Source organism: Tachypleus tridentatus, chromosome 1 (genome assembly GCF_004210375.1).
Source record: "Tachypleus tridentatus isolate NWPU-2018 chromosome 1, ASM421037v1, whole genome shotgun sequence".
Lineage (NCBI taxonomy): Eukaryota > Metazoa > Arthropoda > Merostomata > Xiphosura > Limulidae > Tachypleus > Tachypleus tridentatus.
Genome location: NC_134825.1, coordinates 50,551,171 through 50,570,763, shown reverse-complemented (window position 1 = coordinate 50,570,763; position 19,593 = coordinate 50,551,171). Strand labels below are relative to the sequence as shown.

The 19,593-nt window shown below is 29.8% G+C and overlaps 1 protein-coding gene and 1 long non-coding RNA gene across 6 annotated transcripts in view; one reads left to right on the top strand and one right to left on the bottom strand.

Annotated features, from left to right (window-relative positions):
• LOC143248447 (adenylate cyclase type 2-like) overlaps nt 1–14,459 on the top strand; it is a 115,053-nt gene extending 100,594 nt beyond the window's left edge. For 4 of the 5 annotated variants that reach the window (XM_076496822.1, XM_076496830.1, XM_076496812.1 and 1 more), the window contains 8 exons: nt 720–889; nt 2,861–2,945; nt 3,432–3,593; nt 6,612–6,758; nt 8,369–8,470; nt 10,111–10,231; nt 11,308–11,432; nt 13,353–14,459. In XM_076496822.1, the coding sequence (XP_076352937.1) occupies nt 720–889; nt 2,861–2,945; nt 3,432–3,593; nt 6,612–6,758; nt 8,369–8,470; nt 10,111–10,231; nt 11,308–11,432; nt 13,353–13,517 (1,077 nt within the window). In that variant the 3' untranslated portion in view covers nt 13,518–14,459. The remainder of the gene's footprint in view (nt 1–719; nt 890–2,860; nt 2,946–3,431; nt 3,594–6,611; nt 6,759–8,368; nt 8,471–10,110; nt 10,232–11,307; nt 11,433–13,352) is intronic. The other variant, XM_076496838.1, reaches the window with a different exon arrangement.
• A 1,733-nt stretch (nt 14,460–16,192) lies between these two features.
• Nucleotides 16,193–19,593, bottom strand: LOC143248464 (uncharacterized). The gene is made up of 3 exons (XR_013026995.1): nt 19,534–19,593; nt 17,356–17,529; nt 16,193–16,425 (listed from the first exon to the last, which is right to left on the bottom strand). It is a non-coding gene; the product is annotated as an uncharacterized LOC143248464 (long non-coding RNA).

The window sequence follows — 19,593 nt, the reverse complement described above, 5'->3', positions numbered from 1 at the left end:
CACCTTAGCTTGTCTCATTTGTAAATCATATAAACGTGGGCTCAAAACATGGACAGAAAGTAAGGTGATCAATGAAAACTGCTGGACAAGTTATGTTTTAGAAAAATACAAGCACAATAGAATAGTTAACATACAGCAGGAGTAAGCATCTATCTAAATATCTTCTTAAACAAATATAATGGTAGATCAGTTGTTTTTTTCAATGTATGGAAATAATATGTTGCAAAGTATATATATATATTTAAACAATTAAGTAAGAATTAATGTATTTCCATAGGATGTCAGTGATCATTAATTAAACATTTTTGGATTAGTACTGTATTTTGCAAATTAATATTTCATATATTTTGTTAAATTACAAATATAATCTTGAAAAACGTTTAAATGCAGTGTTTGAAGACATTGAAGAATTTTGTCTGTTTTCTACTGTGTGACCAGTTTTCCAAACAGAATTGCCTAAAATAACTTGAATATTTTAATATACAGTAAATGTATTCTAAATTTTTATACAAGTAGCTTGGCCATAATGTGATATTATGTAATAATTTGCTACTACAAACAGGTTTGGGTGACTAATTTATTTTTGTGTATAATATTTTCATGTTGCTGCAACAATTGTTTGGTTTTTTTTTGTTAATTTCAACTGATAATATTTAATGGAGTTTTCTGTTTAATTTCCAAGTTTGAAGTTCTTATATTTTCTTTCTTTATCTTTATAGTACAATGGCTATAGTGCAATTTTAGCCATGACAGCAACATCTGTTTTTCTTCGGATCAATTATGCATTGAAATTTGTAATTAATTCAGTCAGTTTGGCTGTCTATATTGTTTATACCATCAGGGAAGAAGAAAGCATTACAGCTGATAGGAAAGTGTATTTTTCAGACTGGTAAGAATTTTATATCTTTAATCTGAAATAACAATGATAAAAATATGTAACTGAAACTTAGGTGGACAATGAACTAATATTGTATCATTGTGTCATCCTGAGTTGTTTTCCTGTCTCTTTTATAACCTTATTTCACAATATATTGTATGAACTCTCATCCTTGCACTTTTATAAGATCTATAAGTTTTTTTCTTCATAAACATAAAATTTTAACTTGCTTGCTCACAATTAGAAAGATATCAGCCTAATTTTTCATTAAAGAAGCTTCACATATGACACTTAAACAATGATTCCTTAATGTGCCTTGCTGTTCTATGTATATTTTCAAAATCAAACACTAAAAACTAATACTTAAAAGCAATACATGCTTGAATAATAAAAGCTTCAAGAAATGTATGCAACATTTCATTATTAAGAAGTACTATCAAATAAATAGGTTTCTTCTGGCTTTATTTCATTAAAATTACTTTTCTGTTTCAGATTCTTTTTACTTTACCATAAATTAAATAATCTTTATTTGGCTAAATTGAAATCTTTACTTTCCTGTTTTGTATATTTTTTAAATTTTAAACATCTTTATTACAAGTAACTGTTTCTTGCTCTATTGGTATTTTTCTGTTAAGTATGTGAAATCACCAGTCAGGGTGTTCCACTGTTATTTTAATTTTTACATTCTTCATCTCATCATGCACAGAAAGTAAATGCTGTTTAAATTCTATTTTTATTTTAAAACTGTGAATTTTAAGTTGAAGTCATGTCAAAATGTAAAAGAAGCAAATTGCTAAACTTGGGGGTGGTATCCAAGATGAATGATTTTTTTAACACTAGAATGTTTATTTGTGTGAAAAATAATGCTACTCTTTTTTGGTATTTTATGCCTAGACAATAGAACTTCAATAATTATTTCAGACTTTTACTAAGCCTAATGATTAAATTAACAACTGAATAAATTTAGTAATGTTTGTCACATTTTCATTTTTGATACTTAATGTTTTTCAATTGCAGAAAATATTATAAAAAATGTTAAAAATGTCTGTTTTAAAATTTCTTTCAGTAAACAAGTAAACATACATGCCCACTATTTTACTGGCTGTCAAGTTATAGAAAACAATAGAATCTCAGACATTTAAGTTTAAAGAAACTTGTACAAACCACTGTGTGAAATAAATTAGAAAATTTATGAAGTTATTAGGTTAATTAAATAGTTGATATGTAAAAATTTCAAACTTCAAATTCTTACAATAGACAATAACATCATTTTCAAATAAAGGACTGTAAAACTTCAATTTTACTAATTCATTGTTCTTACTGTTTTCTTCTTCAAGAAGTAATAAATCAATGTAGAGTAACGTTTTGGTTTCTGTAACAGACATCATCATCATTGTTATTTTAAGTAATTAAAGCTACTGATGATTTTAACACTTGAGTTATTACTTCAGTGATCTAAAAACTGTCATTAAAGTTTCCCTCTATCTTCATTAAATAAATGTGAAGTTTGGCTTACTTTTTTTTTGAAGTTATATTGTTTTCAGAATTTTTATAGTTTTTGATCATTTTTCTCATTTGTTTTCCCAGTATGTGTAAAATATTATTGCAGAATTGATTTTATTATCTATAGATTGCTTGTAAAATCATGGAAGGTGCTTTAAATGCTGCTTAAATGGAATTATTCTGGGGTTTCAATTTAGTTTTTCTTATACACTTCTCACATCTGTTGTGATTTACCTGCATGCTATGAATAATATTATAATGACGATGCTCAAATATAAGAACACACACAGCAATCATTTTACATACTGTTCCTTTTCAAAATTAAAGTGGAATGTTTTGAATTGATGTTGTAGGATTTTAGTAATATTCAAAATAAAAATATATATTTTGGGAAAAACATTCATCAGGTCTTTACAAGCATTAGGTTTTTTTAGGTAGTTTAATATCAGTCCTAAATTATCTATTTCATTTTTTTTACAGGTACAAGTTGGATGCATCTGTGACAATAAATCAGTGCATATTTCTAGTAATAATCTTTGTCACTTTATTTGTGATGGATCGACAGGTAGTTTTTTTTTTTTTAAATCCAAATAAAATATTAACTGCTAAAACTCCCCTTTATTTAGTATATTAATAATTGCTTGGTTCATAAGAATTGTTTCATATCAAAATTTAAACTGTAATATCTTTTTTGTAAAATCTATGACTAGGAATATTTGAAAATACTAATTTATATGATTATTATACATTTATGACCATAAGTGTATTATTTTTATACTAAGAGCTTTCTCCCATGAAATGTTATTAAAATCATATAATTGATTTTCATTTCAATGTTAAGGGAATTTTTTTCCCTTTGGTTGTTAGTTTTCATCAGTGAGACCTCTTATAATTGGTTGAATCCTCCTTAATTAAAGGCTCTTAGTGGATGTATCAGTGAAATCTTTAATTAGGCCTAACTCTCTGACATAGCAAATATTATATTTAATTTTACTATTTGCATATTTTTTCATAATGACGTAGAGTTTTATATAATATTTTACACCAACAGATTGAATATATTTGTCGACTTGATTACCTATGGAAGAACAAATTCAATGAAGGCAAAGAAGAAACAAGAATAATGGGACTTGTGAACAGACTTCTACTACAGAATATTCTTCCTGTTCATGTAACAGATTTTTACTTGAGCCACAAAAATTTGCATTCAGAGGTGAGCTTCCTTCATCAGATTTCTGTATTTTATTTACAACAATGTTGTTGTTTTTCATCCAATAGTTACTAAAAGATTATGGTTATAGAAATTTTGATCACCATAAAATGTGTCTTGGTAATGATTCAGTCGTTAAAAGTAGGCTTTTCCTTATTGATATTTTAAAGTTTTGATAGATTTTAATAGGCAGTTGAATTTACCTACTGAAATAATGAAATAGGTTTTGAGAATTTAAATTTTTTCTCAATAAGTAGAAGTTAGAATTCCAATACTAAAACCAACAAGCTGTTACTTGAGATTTTTTGTGACAAAAATTCTTTATAATTTACTTATAATTTTGCAAAATATATTTACATCTAATGGCAACTTGTTAGAACATGAAAAATCATAATATATAAAAATTGATAAGAAAACAATGTGTTATTTTAAGGAAATTTATGAATGGAAAGAGAAGCATGCAAAGTTTGTTAATTAATTTAACCAGTAGTATGCCTTAAGTTTTGCCCTCTCAGTTGGGAAAAAATCCTCAACCTTCCAATCTGTGTGAATATGGTTTCTCATGTTTGGTCTTTTCTTTATATATGCTTTAATGTGTTTTGTTCTTTACTCCATGAAACCAGTTCTCAGTACTATTTTGTCCCTCCTCCTTTACTTCATATTAAATTATGTGATGTTTTCTTTCTTAGTCAACTGTATACTCATACCCACATTCCTTCAACCTCCCTCACATTCTTGGCTTCCAGCTATCCTTCCTTTCCTAGATTTCCAGTCTTTGGAAATTCTTTTTCCTGATTCTTTTTCACTCTCCAGTTCCCTGTTTTTTCACTTTTGTCCTTCTTCACTGCCTTTTACTTCAACTCTGCTCCTTCCACCTTTGGTTTGAAAGCACTTCATCATGCTTCATAGGGTTTGTTTGGAGAAGTTCATTGCCTTTCTTTTTACCACCTTATCCTGTACCACTTCTTCTGCTCTGTAGCTGCTAACTCCTTACATGATTTCTCTCCTGTTAGGACTTGGGTTGGATGCTTTCCTCACTAATGTATGCCTACCTCCAGGATCTTGGTCCAGTTCCCATTCTTTGCCTGGAAGTCTTTAGTGTTGTTTGTGTTTCCCTGGAGAACTGATCTGATGTAACCCAGTATTAGTCTTCAATATTTTCTTTGGTTTTTTGTCTTTATTGACCTCCCCTTTGACTTCTACCTTTGACTGAATTAGTCTACAACTACTTTTCTCATTCCAGCTTTCAGGTCTACCTCTTCTTTCTTTACTTGTTCATCACTCGTCTTGTTGGTTACTATCCCATGGGTGCCCATGTTTCACTTCACCAGCCTTTGGTCTCAGTTTTCTACCAAATATGGTTTTCATGTTTCTACTCATAGTTTCTCTTTTAAATGTAAATATAAGTTATAAGTTGTATTAAATGGTGTAATAGTATAAGTAATATGCTTTTGGCAGGGGTTATATCCTTTGGCATTTTTAGAAGGATAAATAACATTTAGAGTGTATTTGAATGTCAGTACTGATCAGTGGCATAACTTTTCACTCTAGTGGACAAGGAGTATTCCAAAATAATAATGCAGCATTTCACTTTGGTCCAAAGAGCATTAAAGTGACTTCAGTTATTTTCCTTAATTAACAAACTTATAAGGTTTGAGCACCTTTTGTTGAACTTGAAGTTTGTATTTGTCATGGTATTAGGTTGTCTGGAAAATAATGGAAGATTTTTAGACTTTATCTCAAGAAGTAATACAGAAAAGTAACAGTAAATTTATTAGTCAAAATATGCACCTGAGGAATCTATACACTCCTGTCAAATAGTAACAAGACTTTGTATTCCATCACAATAGAATTCTAAAGTTCTAGAACTTAAAATTCCTTGAAGGTATTCTCTGCTGCTTTTCGATTATGGAAGTGTTTTCCTTTCAAAAATTTGTCTAAATGTTTGAGAAAGTTGTAGTCTGTAGGTGAAAGATCCAATGAGTAGGGTGGATAAGGCAATACCTCATAATCCAATTCATTAAGCTTCTGGTGGGTCATTTGTGCAACATGTGGTTGAGTATCGTCATGAAGCATGATTGTTCCCTTAAGGTTGAGGAATCCTGGCACTTTTTTACAGAACTTCCTATGCATTTTTTCCAACTGTTAACAGTAAACTTCTGTAGTAATGCTCCTGCCCTGTTCAAGAAAGTTGTACTGGATGATGCCTCTTTCAAACCACCACACTGTGATCATAATCTTCTTTTGATGTAATTGTTGCTTTAGGAGGTGTTTAGGGGGTTCATCATAGTCAACCCATTGTGTAGATTGCTTTCTGTTGTCATAAGGCATCCACTTTTCATCACAAGTGCTTTCTTTATATTACAAATTGCCTGAGCAGCACAATGACCAAGTTTGAATTCATACAGAAAAATGACTCTTAAATGCATTTTTCCCGTCTTGACAAAAGGGCTCTAGAATGTTGATAATGAACTCTGTAAAAAAAAAATGAATAACTGATGAATAGATGGCACATTCAAGTTTCCCGTAATATGCAAGCCATGACATATTGCAATCCCTCTTTGTTACAGTGTGCATGTTAATTTACTGAAGTGTAATCTGCCACTTTTTCTGAACAATCTAATCCTTCTGTAAACCAACTGCAGACTCCCACACCTCAACTAATGGTAAACAATAAAAAAAAAAAAGATATCTTTTGGATCTACGACATGCTGAGTTCTAACTTTTGTAGTGGAAAGAGTTGGTGCGACACAGTATATAGTAGAGGTCCATATTTAACTGCTAGCCAATGCAGGCTGACCTTGTTATTATTTTTATTTGATAAAAAATTTTACTCAGTTCTGTAGGGTTAAAATTTAAATATTATATAATCTAAGTTTAGAAACAGATTTTTTTCTCAAATTATGTTTCATTATGGTAAAAATTATTGCTTAGACAATAAAAAAAAACTAATAAGTGGCAAATCACCTTTCATCTAATAGACAACATTCCAATAAACTGGAAGTTCATTGATTGTTTTAGGATATTTACCATGAGGAGTACCAATGTGCAGGTGTAATGTTTGCATCTATCCCAAATTACATGATCTTTGACACAGGGAATTATGGGTTTCAAGAAGGACCAAATTGTCTTCAGTTGCTCAACAAGATAATCTGTAACTTTGATAAGGTTTGATATTATCTTTGACTTTGTTTTATTAGGTATTAAAACCTTTTGCACCTCTTAGATTTGGAAAAAAGAGCTATATTTTTCTTTTTGTGTAGAATTTCATTAAAATTAATTATATGTATATAATACAAAACTATGAAAGTTTTAGCATCAATTGTAAGTGATTGAAATAAGTACCACAAAGTAGTAATTAAAATAAATATATTAAAATGAACCTGAACAAAAAATAAATTAGGGTTATAATATAATCATAGAAACAATACCTAACAGTTTTCCAGTTAATTTATAGATTTATAAAACTGAGCAATAATGATATCTACTGTTTTATAGTTGTTAAAACACTTACAGTTACTGACAGAGCATATAAAATCTTACTATAGTATACTCAGGAGTCAAAAACATTTGACATTATAAATGTATTATTAAGACTGCTAGTATGGGTATTAGCTCTTTAGTTAAAATAAACTACAGAACAATGTTTCGACCTTCTTAGGTTATCTTCAGGTTGACAAATTTTTACTTCAAATGTGCTTCTCATCATCATAAATTTGACATTTTAATTGCTCTTACTACAGTAATAAGAGAAAAGATTTAAACTTACAGAGTAAATATAAATTAAATTTCTAGAGTACTTTGGGTTGAAGTTAATAAAAAAAATGTATGATAAAATACCTTGTTTGATACAAATATTTTATTGGACAAAATTATAAAGTGTAACTAACTAGTTGATTATTTCATATAGTTAATATGTATACATTTTTAAAATGTATATTTAATTTATAACAGTATATTATTTGTGCTTTTAGAACTGTTTTATTACAATAAATGTAACTTTTAGTTAAACAATTATAAAACACCTAACCACTAGACCAATAAACTTTATTCTGTTCTGTGCATTAATCTGTTGATGTTCTTTTACAACATTGTCAGTATTCATAGGTAAATATAAATATATAATGGGACTAAAAGTAATTCATCATGTAATTTAAATCAGTAATAATTAGCTTATTATTACTGCTTTAGAATTTTATCAACACAAAGTATCTAGTAGAATTAAATTAACTCACAACAATTTACAAGCACAGTTACATTTATTGTTGAAAACACACTACATGTTTTGATAAGTATTTTATACCTAGCTTGAAAATAGTATTACAACAAGAACAAAAGTATTTTGAATGTGGTAACTTATGTGAATTTGGTAAGAGCTGTATTTGACAAATCTCCAGTTGTTTGGAAATCAGATGCAAATAACACAAGGTAATAAGCATAAAAAAGAATTTATAAAACTACCATAACATGTTATCAGTTTGAACCTGATTGTAGGATTCTTTAAGATAAAATTTCTTTGCTACATTAACCCAGTAACATAAAAAATGTAATTATTTATAATTAGGTGTTTTAGCCTTAAACCATGTTAAAGTGTGTAATAAAACAGCTTAAAAGAACAAGAAGTATGAGATGTAAAAATGTTTATTTGGTCAAAGTCCTAAAAATAAAAACCCAATTGTTAAAAAAACCAATTTCCTTTGTTAAAAAAAACAACCAGCAACTGTAGCTTATAATAGCAGAAATATAAAACACAGTAATTATTTTTTTCTTTTCATTAGTTGCTTTATGAAACTCAGTTTCTGACAATTGAGAAAATTAAAACCATTGGCAGTACATACATGGTTTCTGCAGGTTTACAACCTGGCAAAGGATCTATAGAGGTGAGAAACATTAGTTTATAAGTGAAATATCTTTCTTTATACTTTTAAATCCTTAAACATGTTAACGTATAAATATTTTAATATTAGACAAGGTACTTATAGATTTAATTAAATCATTGTTACTATTAATCCATTCAGTTTTATTTAATTGCCTAAATGTTGTGTATTTTATATAAAAATACATTTGAATGATTAGAAGTTTATATATAATATATTCTAATGGATTATGTGGTCTTAAACAAATAGTGTTTGTATGCAGTTCTCTCATGACTTTAAACTATTTTTTTTTTCTTCAACCAAATGTGAGTATCTATTTTACAAGCTATGTTGAAAAGGCTCAAAACTATAATCAGTCTAGACCCTACCTGAGTAACTTTTCAACTTACAAAATGTACTGTATTTATGATCTTAGCAAGACACAAAATGACAAAAAAAAATATAAATGACATACTTTTGATTAGTTAATTTCTCCATGAAACATCTTTTATTTGAGTGATTGCTGTAATTCTCAAAATATCTAAAATCAGTAAAAAGTTAGATAAGAGAAAACTGTTTTAATGAGGAAATTCATGTGAGGTAGTAAAAGTCCAGTTTTCTTAATGAATAGGTAGATAATGCAAGTCTAGTTTTATTAATAAGTGAGTGGGTAGCTTAAGTCTAGCTTTTTTAATTAGTATGTAGGTAGTAAAAATTGAGCTTTTTTAACCATTAGGTAGGTAGTGCAAGTCCAACTTTTGTAATTAATAGGTATATAGTGCAAGTATAGATTTCTTAATCAATAAGCAAAGTAGTGCAATTCTACCTCTCTTAATCAATACACAAGTTGTGCAAGTCCAGTTTTCTTAATCAACAGGTAGGTAGTATAAGTCAAACTGTAGGTAGTTAGTCCAGCTTTTTTAATCAGCATGTAGTTACTGCAATTTTAGCTTTCTTAATCAGTACATAAGAAATGCACGTTCAGTTTTCTTAACTAATTGGTACAAAAACAGTAAATAAGTGATGCAAGTCCAACTTTCTTAACCAATTATTAGGTAGTGCAAAACATGCTTTCTTGATCAGAAGATAAGTAGTGCAGCACTAACCTTTATAATGTGTAACTAGGTAATGTAAGTTCAGTTTTCTTAATTAGTGCATAGTGCAAGTTCGGCTTTCATAATTGGTAGGTAGTGCAAGTCCAGCTTTCTTGGCCAGTAGGTAAGAATTCCTAAGGGTATTGGATTCTTTTTAAGTATTGCACAATTTGTATGACAGTCTTTTTTATTAAAAAACAAATGCAGAAGCAAAATTAATCTCTATGTGAATTACTTCGAGCTGAAAAGGTTTTAAATTTTTATGAATCAAAACTGTTTAAATAGGATTGGGCCTACATTATAAGAAGTATGAGTGGATTCTAGCCAAATAATTAAAGTTTCGTTCTCTTTAAATAAAAACTTCATTGCTTTTACGTTTTTGAGATATTTCTGTTATATTAAATTTTCCTATAATATACACAAATTATCAATAATCTAATTTGTAACCAAAGGATGTTCAGTTCTATATCATTTATGAAATGTTTTGAATATTTTGAATATGTCCAACCTTCAGACACTCACTCTCAATTAATAGTCATACCAGTAATTAATTTTATCTATTTGACACAGGTACAAAAGGAGGAACATTCAGAAGAAAATGTTCAAACTTTAGTACAATTTGCAATGAAGATGATGAACAGCTTGGACTTGACTAATAAAGAAGATTTACAAAACCTTAAACTTCGAGTTGGTAAGTGAAGGAGAAAAAATGTTTTTTGTTGTTTTTTTTTAAGCTTGCATATGTTCAGGATGTTTCACATTTGTGCTATAATGAGAAGTGGTGATGGGTAATGCATTATCTGATTGTATAATATCAACATGTAGGATGTAGTTAATATTTCAACAAACTGGTCAGATCCAACTATTTGATCAGAAAAGAGTTGCCAGGAGTTTGTGCTGGGTGCTGTTGATTACCTGCTTTTTGCCAGTTCTATCAGTTCAAAGTTATGAATGTTTAGGACAGTGGTTTACAATGAATATTTAAAAACCAAAAGTAACAATGTATTTAACCAATATTAGTAGGTTTATTTTAATGCTGATAGCAACAAAGGGACTACGAATTTGCTATTTGTTTACATGGACATTTACAGAGGGAGCAGAATGATAAAATGATATCAGAGCTATAATCAGGACATATGGAGACACAATTTTTTTTCTTTCATGTTATCCTTTAAATTCACGTAATTTCGAGGTGGGCAGTTGCTTCCCTTTGCAGATTGCCCATGTTCAAGTATTCTTAAAATATCAATGCCCAGTAAAAATACATAGGATTTTTATTGTATCAATACTATACTTTCAAGTTTATCAATCTAGGATGTAAATATATATTAAATATTGCTTTTTATACTATTATGAAAAATTGTATGTCAGTATTCTAATTAGTCCCTATAAACAAATTGTATTTTTTGTTTGTCATTTGACCACTTAGTTCTGATTTTAAAATTTGTTAATGTGATAAGATTGATTTTGATATTATTCTATACTTTGATACTGATTTTGAATTTAATGATTCCAATCTCTGTGATTAAAATTAATTAATTACTGATCTAATATACTTAAATGTGACTGAATTATTTATGGACTTACAGTGTTTAATTCTTTCTGTTGTTCTTGTAACTTGTATTCAGATAATATGGTTTGAATGTTAAGATTATTTTAACATTATTTTAGACTTAGTCCTGTGCATATTGTAAGAATTAAATCCTTGAAATACATTAACAGTGTGTATTGGTTGAACAAATGTAAGAAAGGACTCCATGTTTTTAGGTATAGCTGTAGGCCCTTTGATAGCAGGAGTTGTTGGTCCAGTGAAGCCTCAGTATGACATTTGGGGAGACACAGTGAATATGGCCAGTCGCATGGAGTCAACTGGCATTCCTGGCCACATTCAGGTTACAAAAATACCATATTCCTTACATAATAGGATGCTCCATAGCTCAGGCTTTAGGGAGGAGACCAAATGTTTTGTAATTCTTCTGAGTGCAGTTACATTCCATTGAATATTTTTTATAGTAGCATTAAAGTACATATTAAAGTGATTGTATTGAAATATGTTAGATCATCAGGTAGTTCTTCTCACACTTTGGAATGGATATAAATCTATACTACATACTAAAATTTATTATTGTTCAAAAAAGATTAATTTTCAGAAATGTTTTATAATCTGTTTTTAGAAATAATATATAAATAAAGAACATGGACCAGAACACATTATAGTTATTTATAGAAATTTAGAACATTCAAAAAATTAGTGAAAAACTTGGAAAATGTTGAGCTTAGTAATTTGAGTAGCTCTTGAGAATAGCATAGTATTCAGAACTTTGAAGTATGCTTAAATTATCTATAAAGCAAAAATCAAATAACTTCATCTTAAAATTCCTAGGCGATTATAGAGTGGACTGAGCTTTTAACAACCATTTGAATGTTTAACGTATTTTATCTGCAATTTCATTATAAAGTGTCAGTTTAGTAATTATAAGGGAATCTCTTCGAGTACAAGATGTAACCCTGTATGATTAGCTGAATTCTTAATGTATTTTACACAGGTAATTTATTCACTTGAGAAGAAACACCTGAAAAAGAACGAGAAAGAATTAATCTAAATTAAGTTGGAACTCTGCAGTTTTTATTGAAACAAATCATAAATTTCACCAATGGGCTTATATATAAAAAGTTTATTCTCTATTATTACAATAAGATGTTTTTAAAGACAATGTTTTAAGAAAAACTTGAATTTAAATATGGAATGAGTAGTTTCCTTATTGTCAGTGATGTCGAGAAACCCACTTGTTGAGAAATTTATATGCAAAAACGGCTCGTTTGGGTTGAGAAAATATTTTACATAGAAGAGCGAACAACGTTTCGACCTTCTTCGGTCATCGTCAGGTTCACAAAGAAAGAGGTAACTGACCGGAAGCTGACCACATGTTTGAAAGGGGTTGTGTAACTGTGTGTCGAAATGTAGAGAGCGGTATTAGATGTTTGAATATATAATTTTAAATTAAATAATAGTGTGCTCTTAAGATATATTATGAAGCATTACAAAAAGCTATTTCGTTGTTCATTTTTACATTAATCATCATTAAGTTATACAGTACAGAACTGTGTACAGCAGCTAAAAGAAAAGACATTAGCTTTGTGTCTTATAACCTGGGTAGTTTATGGTTAAAAATATAGATGTGATTAAGGCCAACTTAGTACTTTGTGTGTTTTGTTAACAAAAAACGAATTTAGATATTAAGCCAAGAAGTAACTCTCAAACTGTTAACTTGACTTTTGTTGTTCATTGCTGGTTGGCCCAGGTCCACATATTGAGTAACTTTATGTTTTTGCTTATTATAAAACTCTCATTGCAACGAAATAATAATAATAATAAAAAAACATGGACCTACAACCAGAGAACTTTCTGTGGTAATCATTTTCTTATATAATAAGATGCTTGAATCACCTTTTTGCATGACAAAATATATTACATTCGTATATGTAACGCAAAGTTTGGTTCATTGTTATATTTATAACAGTAAAATGGTTGAATGAGTTTGTGGAGTCATTGTAATAGGTAATAAGTCTATTTAAATAACTATATAACAGAATGTTTAAATGAGCTTTATATGTAATAGATTGTTTGGTTAATTGAAATTTGTAAATGAAAACTTGTTTGAGTTATTATTTTATATAAAAATTTTAATTGTATTGTCTCAAATGTTGGACTTGCAGAATATTTGATTGAGTTACACAATATTTGTGTAAGTTACCTGTATGTTTATCAGTTTGGTTATATGTAGACTAACAATTCATGGTTGTTATTCTAGGTTACAAATGAGGTGGCTGAGTTATTAATGAACCAACATCAGGAATATATTTTGCAAAAGAGGGAGGGTGTGTACGTCAAAGGGAAAGGTTACTTGACCACGTACCTGCTCAAAACTGCACATGATGATCCAGTCAGTGAGGACAGTGATGTCACTAGATTATGACATTGTTGTTTTACTGTGTGTTTTTTAGAACCATTCTACTAAGTTTGAAAATGTAATGTCATTATTGTTTATTTTATCTAGGAAATACTAACTAATATTGATTCATCTCTAACACATTGTGTGTTGTTACATACCAGACATCATATGCTACAAATCATGAGAAATTATGAGTTTAAACTTTCTGGACACTACATTGCTACATAAAATATCATCAGAAATTTAGTTAATACACACTGGAACCTGTATACTACATAACATCAGAGCTTCTGTTAAAAAGTTTAGTTCATTTAATTTTTAACATGTTCTTCAGACTTGGCTGCCATGAAAGATTCTCATGATTAGAAACATTTAATAAAAAAGCTGTGAAATTAAGGTGTAATTTCCTGAGATTAACATAAGATTAATTCTACTGATTTAAATCATGTATCATGTATAAAGTTTTAAAACCTTTCTAGCAATAATCATAAATTAATTACTCATTTGAAGTTCTCTTCCATAAGATTTTATTTGTTTGGTTTGTGAAAGTCTATTTCTTGATATTTTCAATAAGGTTAGTTAGCATTACATTACTTAGAATCTTTTCTTTACAATTGTTTCAATAAACCATCACTTTTTATTTATTGAATTATAACTTTTTAAAGTGTTTTTGAAGTAACTTGTACATTTTTTGGCAAATGGTTCTTAACTGTTCTGTTTGTTTTATTAGTTAGAATTTTAAGTTAGATCTAGAAGAAAGATTTTTAAAATATAAAATCAAAATAAAAATTATAAGAAAAACTTTATAAAAACCCTGTTAAAAATATTCATCCAAAGCTTCTAAAGAAATGTTCAAATGTAATGTACCAACTGTTGTTTATGTTATTTAGTGGGGTTGTTCACCTTTTTCTGAGTCTGTTTTTTTTTTTTTTTCGAATAAATTTGGACACATTTTAAAAAAAGAAATTTGTTGGTCAAAGAAATAGTCAATTGAAATTCTAATATATTTTGTATGTTCTTAATTAATTGTTAACAGATAAATATGGCTCTGCATGTCCAGGTGTTTATGATGCTTGACTACCAATTTGGGGGTCATGGGTTCATATCCCCATCTCAAAAGACAGGTTCCCCCTTTCAGCCATGGAGCATTATTATGTTAAAAAAAAAACAACAATCATTTTAAGAAACGTAATTTACTGTATATTAGATCTTCAAAGTGGTATTCTGTTTTTATAAAAAAAATAAATTAAATTAGTTTAAAGTTTGAATATATTATGTGAGTTATAGGGGGAATAGTTGTCCTTACGTGATTTTTTTTCTTATAGGTTATAGTAATAATGGTTAAGTAAAGCAGTCCATTATTAATACTTCAAATATGTTAGTGATTAAGTGACAGAATATTTGATTAAGTGTAGCAAAATCAACAAGTTTTAAACTTAGAGAAAAACTAGTTTTCTGCATGTACATGTTGTGCATCGTTTATCTGTTTGTTTTAGAATTTCACTCAAAGCTACAACAGGGCTATTTGTGTTAGCATGTATTTTTTATAGTAAAACCACATTAGTCTATCTGCTGTGTTCACTGAGCAGAATTGAACCCCAGATTTCAGCGTTGTAAATCCAAAAATTTACTGTTGTCCCACCATTGCTAATTTAGCAGTGAAAGACTAGAGGTAAGGCAGCTAGTTATTACTACCCACCACCAACTCTTGGGCTACTCTTTTACGAACGAATAGTGGGACTGACCATCACATAATAACATCCCCATAGCTGAAAGGTGGGATGGGATTAGAACTCGTAATCCTCAGATTGTGAGTTGAGCGCCAAAACTATCTAGCCATACCAGGCCTATTCTTGAGATGGATATTATAATTCATGACGTGATTTTTTCACGTGTTTATATAAATGGTCACATTAGTTTTTATATCTTTGTACCATGCTGACGAAAATATCTCTTACTGTGAATAATTTCAGCAGGATTTTTTTGCTGACGACATTACTTTTGCATGAAAACTCTTAGAAATATTACTGATTATAATTCTGTTCATAATTTAATAAACATAAATCATAGATTTCTTAAATTGGGATTCTTTATTATTTTTATCCAGCCAATACGTGATTTTTTTAATGGTTAAATAATTTATATTTTTAAAGAATAATTTCATTTAAAACGTGACTATTGTATTTTCTCATTCGTTCTTTATAATTTATTGAAAAAGTGGTTTTATAAATATTTAATGCAAGGCCTATTTCTTCATGATATTTATATATTATTGTAATTTTTTAACAGAGTCGTCAAGCAAGAAAAAAAAGTTTATATTATTTCTAACCTAGTGGAAAGGTTTGAATCCAGCTAATCATTTACACAATTTACTGAAATGCATTATAAAATTAGATCAAAAACTACAAATTAAAAAAAGAATCACACATTCATCAATTTGAAGATACATATTTATTAAGCGTTACAAATACAAAACATTAAAAAATAAATTATACACAAGTAGTCAAAATATTGCATATATATATATATAATATATGTACAGTTTATTTTAAGAGTACGACAGACACACGTACAATGCTAGTAACGTATCAATCTGTTATAGTATACTTGTTACAGAGTGCTAAAGAATAGTACTTATTCCATCCTCACAACATGACAAGGACAGAAGTAGCGATTTAAACTTTATATGTATAAGAAACAACCATAGGTTTATTTTATATGTTTGTAAATATTAAACAGTAACGATAAGTTTAATTGGTAAATTTGTAACACGAGTCTGACGTAGTTTTGTACACGTAAAGAACATGTTCGTAGTTGTGATCTTCAGTATCCACCTATCATTCCATAACCACCCACCATCATTCCACCACCATATCCCATCATAGGTATGCTGTTGTAACCCATCATATGCATGCTGCCGTAACCAGAATCCCTGAAAAAATAAAATACATGGCTGATAAACTATTTCTGTTTTATAAATTGCATTTGCAAGATTTCGGCAGTTTTGATGGTAAACGTTCTAAGACTTGACTAAAGACAGCTAATGCCAAGATAACCAACGGAACTTAGTGTGTATTAGTAAAATAACGTCTTTTTGAGACAAACTTGTCGATACTCTTGGCCAAACTATGTACAGTAAGAACAAAGATATACGTGGGGCGGCCTCAGTCATTCTGGAGCCCCGGGGAAAAGTCAGTAAATGGAGCCCATAAAGATTTAAAAAAAAATCCTCAAAAGTAGCATTGGGGGGACCTTCCACGTGTGGGGCCCCTGGCAATTGTTCACTTTACCCAAGAGGTTGCAAAATAAATTTCTAAATGCCAAGCGTGTATATTGTGGTTTATGTAAACAAGCTTTAATCAAAAGGTTTGTTCTTTCTTTCAATACATTTCTAACAAAGTTAATATCATCTACATTGTGTGTGAATGTACAGTTACCTGAAAAATTGTAATTAAAAAAAATGAGGTAATGCTAATTTAGAGAGTTTATTGGACTAGATGATAGAATAAGAAAATATCATTTTTCGGTTTTATTATTTGTTTCTAGCATCAACTTTTTTAAACAAACAGTTACAGTACCAACTAATTTAATGTTGTGAAATTACATATTTTAAAGTAAATGGATATCAGAATGAGGCTTAAGGAAGCAAAATAAAATTTACTTTCCAGGTACGTTAGGTTATAACTTGTTTTGAGAGTGTAGTTAATTCAAATTTTTAATGAAACTGTACTGAATTTGGTTATAACTTTGGGCTCAACAAATATATTTCAGTCGGTTTTCACGAAGTATCGCATTTTTGGCTGAAAATACTTTAACATTCCACCATTAAACAATTGAGATAAAAATGTCATTCTATACTTACATGCTTACTGCAATGGGGATTGGAATGGGGATCACTTTAGGTGGTTTAGGTAACAGAAGAGCCAGCTTAAGTAGTTTCTTTAACTTCAGTTTTGATAGAGCTTCTGACGTGTGTAACGTAACACCAAGAAGAAGGCATGTCATCAACAAAACTGAGAGTACCCTGGATCCCATTCTGTAGGATGAAGATAAAATCCAAATATGATTACTCGTATGATACCTCAAGTTAAATGTTATAACTTATAAGATTAAGGAAGCCAGTTCAATGAACTGATAAACACGATATAGGTTTATATTATAATATGTTTCAGGGCTGGCAATGAACGTTACTTAATAATTACTTCCTAATATATTTAATAAGTTATCTACTTCTTGGTACTCGTAATATATAAGATAACCAATGATATGGTAAAATTACGGATACGAGAAGGTAATACAATAGAAGGTAATATAAGATTTTGAAATACACTTATCTGAGTCGTGATCGAAACGAATAAAAATTATTCTAAGAGGATATTATAAAATAACGTATAGGATATCAAATTGATGTTCCTTTATAACAGTGTGCAGTAAGGAAACGTCAAGTAATTAACCTGCTAATGTTATTGTGCAGAATAATATTAAATATTATATAATAACTGTGTTACAGTGACATATGAGCAAGAATAATTCAGATAAAAAGAAATAAATCGTATATCAACACATGCTCTCAACTGAAATGGTATTCTGTTTTGTGCGCTCTTTCGAGCATACGCCATGGGTCATGCAGTATAAATCAACAATCCACGAAAAGATGCGTGAAATGAAACAGAATAAAGTTTTCGTTCATACGTTTAACTTATCGTTCATTTTCATGCGTTGTTTGTTTTGAATTTTGTGCAAAGCTACACGAGGGCTCTCAGCGCTAGCCGTCCCTAATTTAGCAGTGTAAAACTAGAGAGAAGGCAGCTAGTTATCACCACCCACCGCCAACTCTTGGTTACTCTTTTACAACAAATACTGGCATGGCTGGTGTGAAGGGGATTCGAACCCGCAACCCTCAGATTACGAATGGAGTGCCATTCTCGGCCTATTTGCTTGCAATTAAGCATAAAGCTACACAATGAACTACCTTTGCTCTCCCCTCCAGGCTGTCGAAACACGGTTTGGAGCGTTATAAGTCCGAAGACATACAGTTGTGCCATTGGTGATCCTTATTTTTTATTAATTTTTATCAGTACAATTCCAGGTAAATACATCCCAGTGTCTTAAGCGAAATATTCGACGTTCATTTACTTTCTGTGTTTGGTGTTGTGTTAAAGATATTTACCGTCCTGTTCATACAGGATTTACTGTGGTTTAAGCTTCACTCAGGTTGTGTATGTGTATATATATATATTAACTTTTTATTGATGTTTTTGCTCATTTGTTTTATAGATATTACCTTTATATAAAAAATTAATTTAGAAAATAAAAGCAAAATACAAACCTTAAGAAGTTATATTTTTACCATCATGGACTCCAATAATATTTGTAATTTTATAAAATAGTGATTTAATTATCCAGTGATATTGAAGTGAAATGTAAATCGAATAGTAAATGATATCGCCAGAAAAATCTTTCTTGTTCCTTTTTTAACGCTTGGTAAATTTACTGTGGAACTTGGCTATTTGGTAAATGATACAGTGACTGAAATAATCGAAACCTCACACGCTTATGAAATACTACACAGTATGTTACAAACAAGTTGAGTTATATTAAAGGTGGCCTGGTATGGCCACGCGTGTTAAGGCGTTCGACTCGTAATTCGAGGGTCGAATCCCGCTCGCACCAACACATGCTCGCCTTCCCAGCCGTGGGGGCGTTATAATGTGACTGTTAATCCCACTATTCGTTGGTAAAAGAGTAGCTCAAGCGTTGGCGGTGTGTGGTGATGTCTAGCTACCTTCCCTCTAGTCTTAGACTGCTAAATTAGGGACGACTAACGCAGATAGCCCTCGAGTAGCTTTGCGCGAAATTCAAAAACAAAACAAAGTATTAAAGATAGAAAGGCTTATTTGTAACAATATAATTCATAGTTAGTTCATTGTGCAATTTTACGCTCAAACAAAAAAAAACTCTGCAGATGTGAGCAATGATTGGATCTATCATGAAACAGTGTGATCAAAGGACAAATAACGAAACTAATGATAATTCTCACCTTAAATCTCTGCTCAGTCTTCGAAACTTAACCCAAATATGAACTTCAATAACTTGTGTG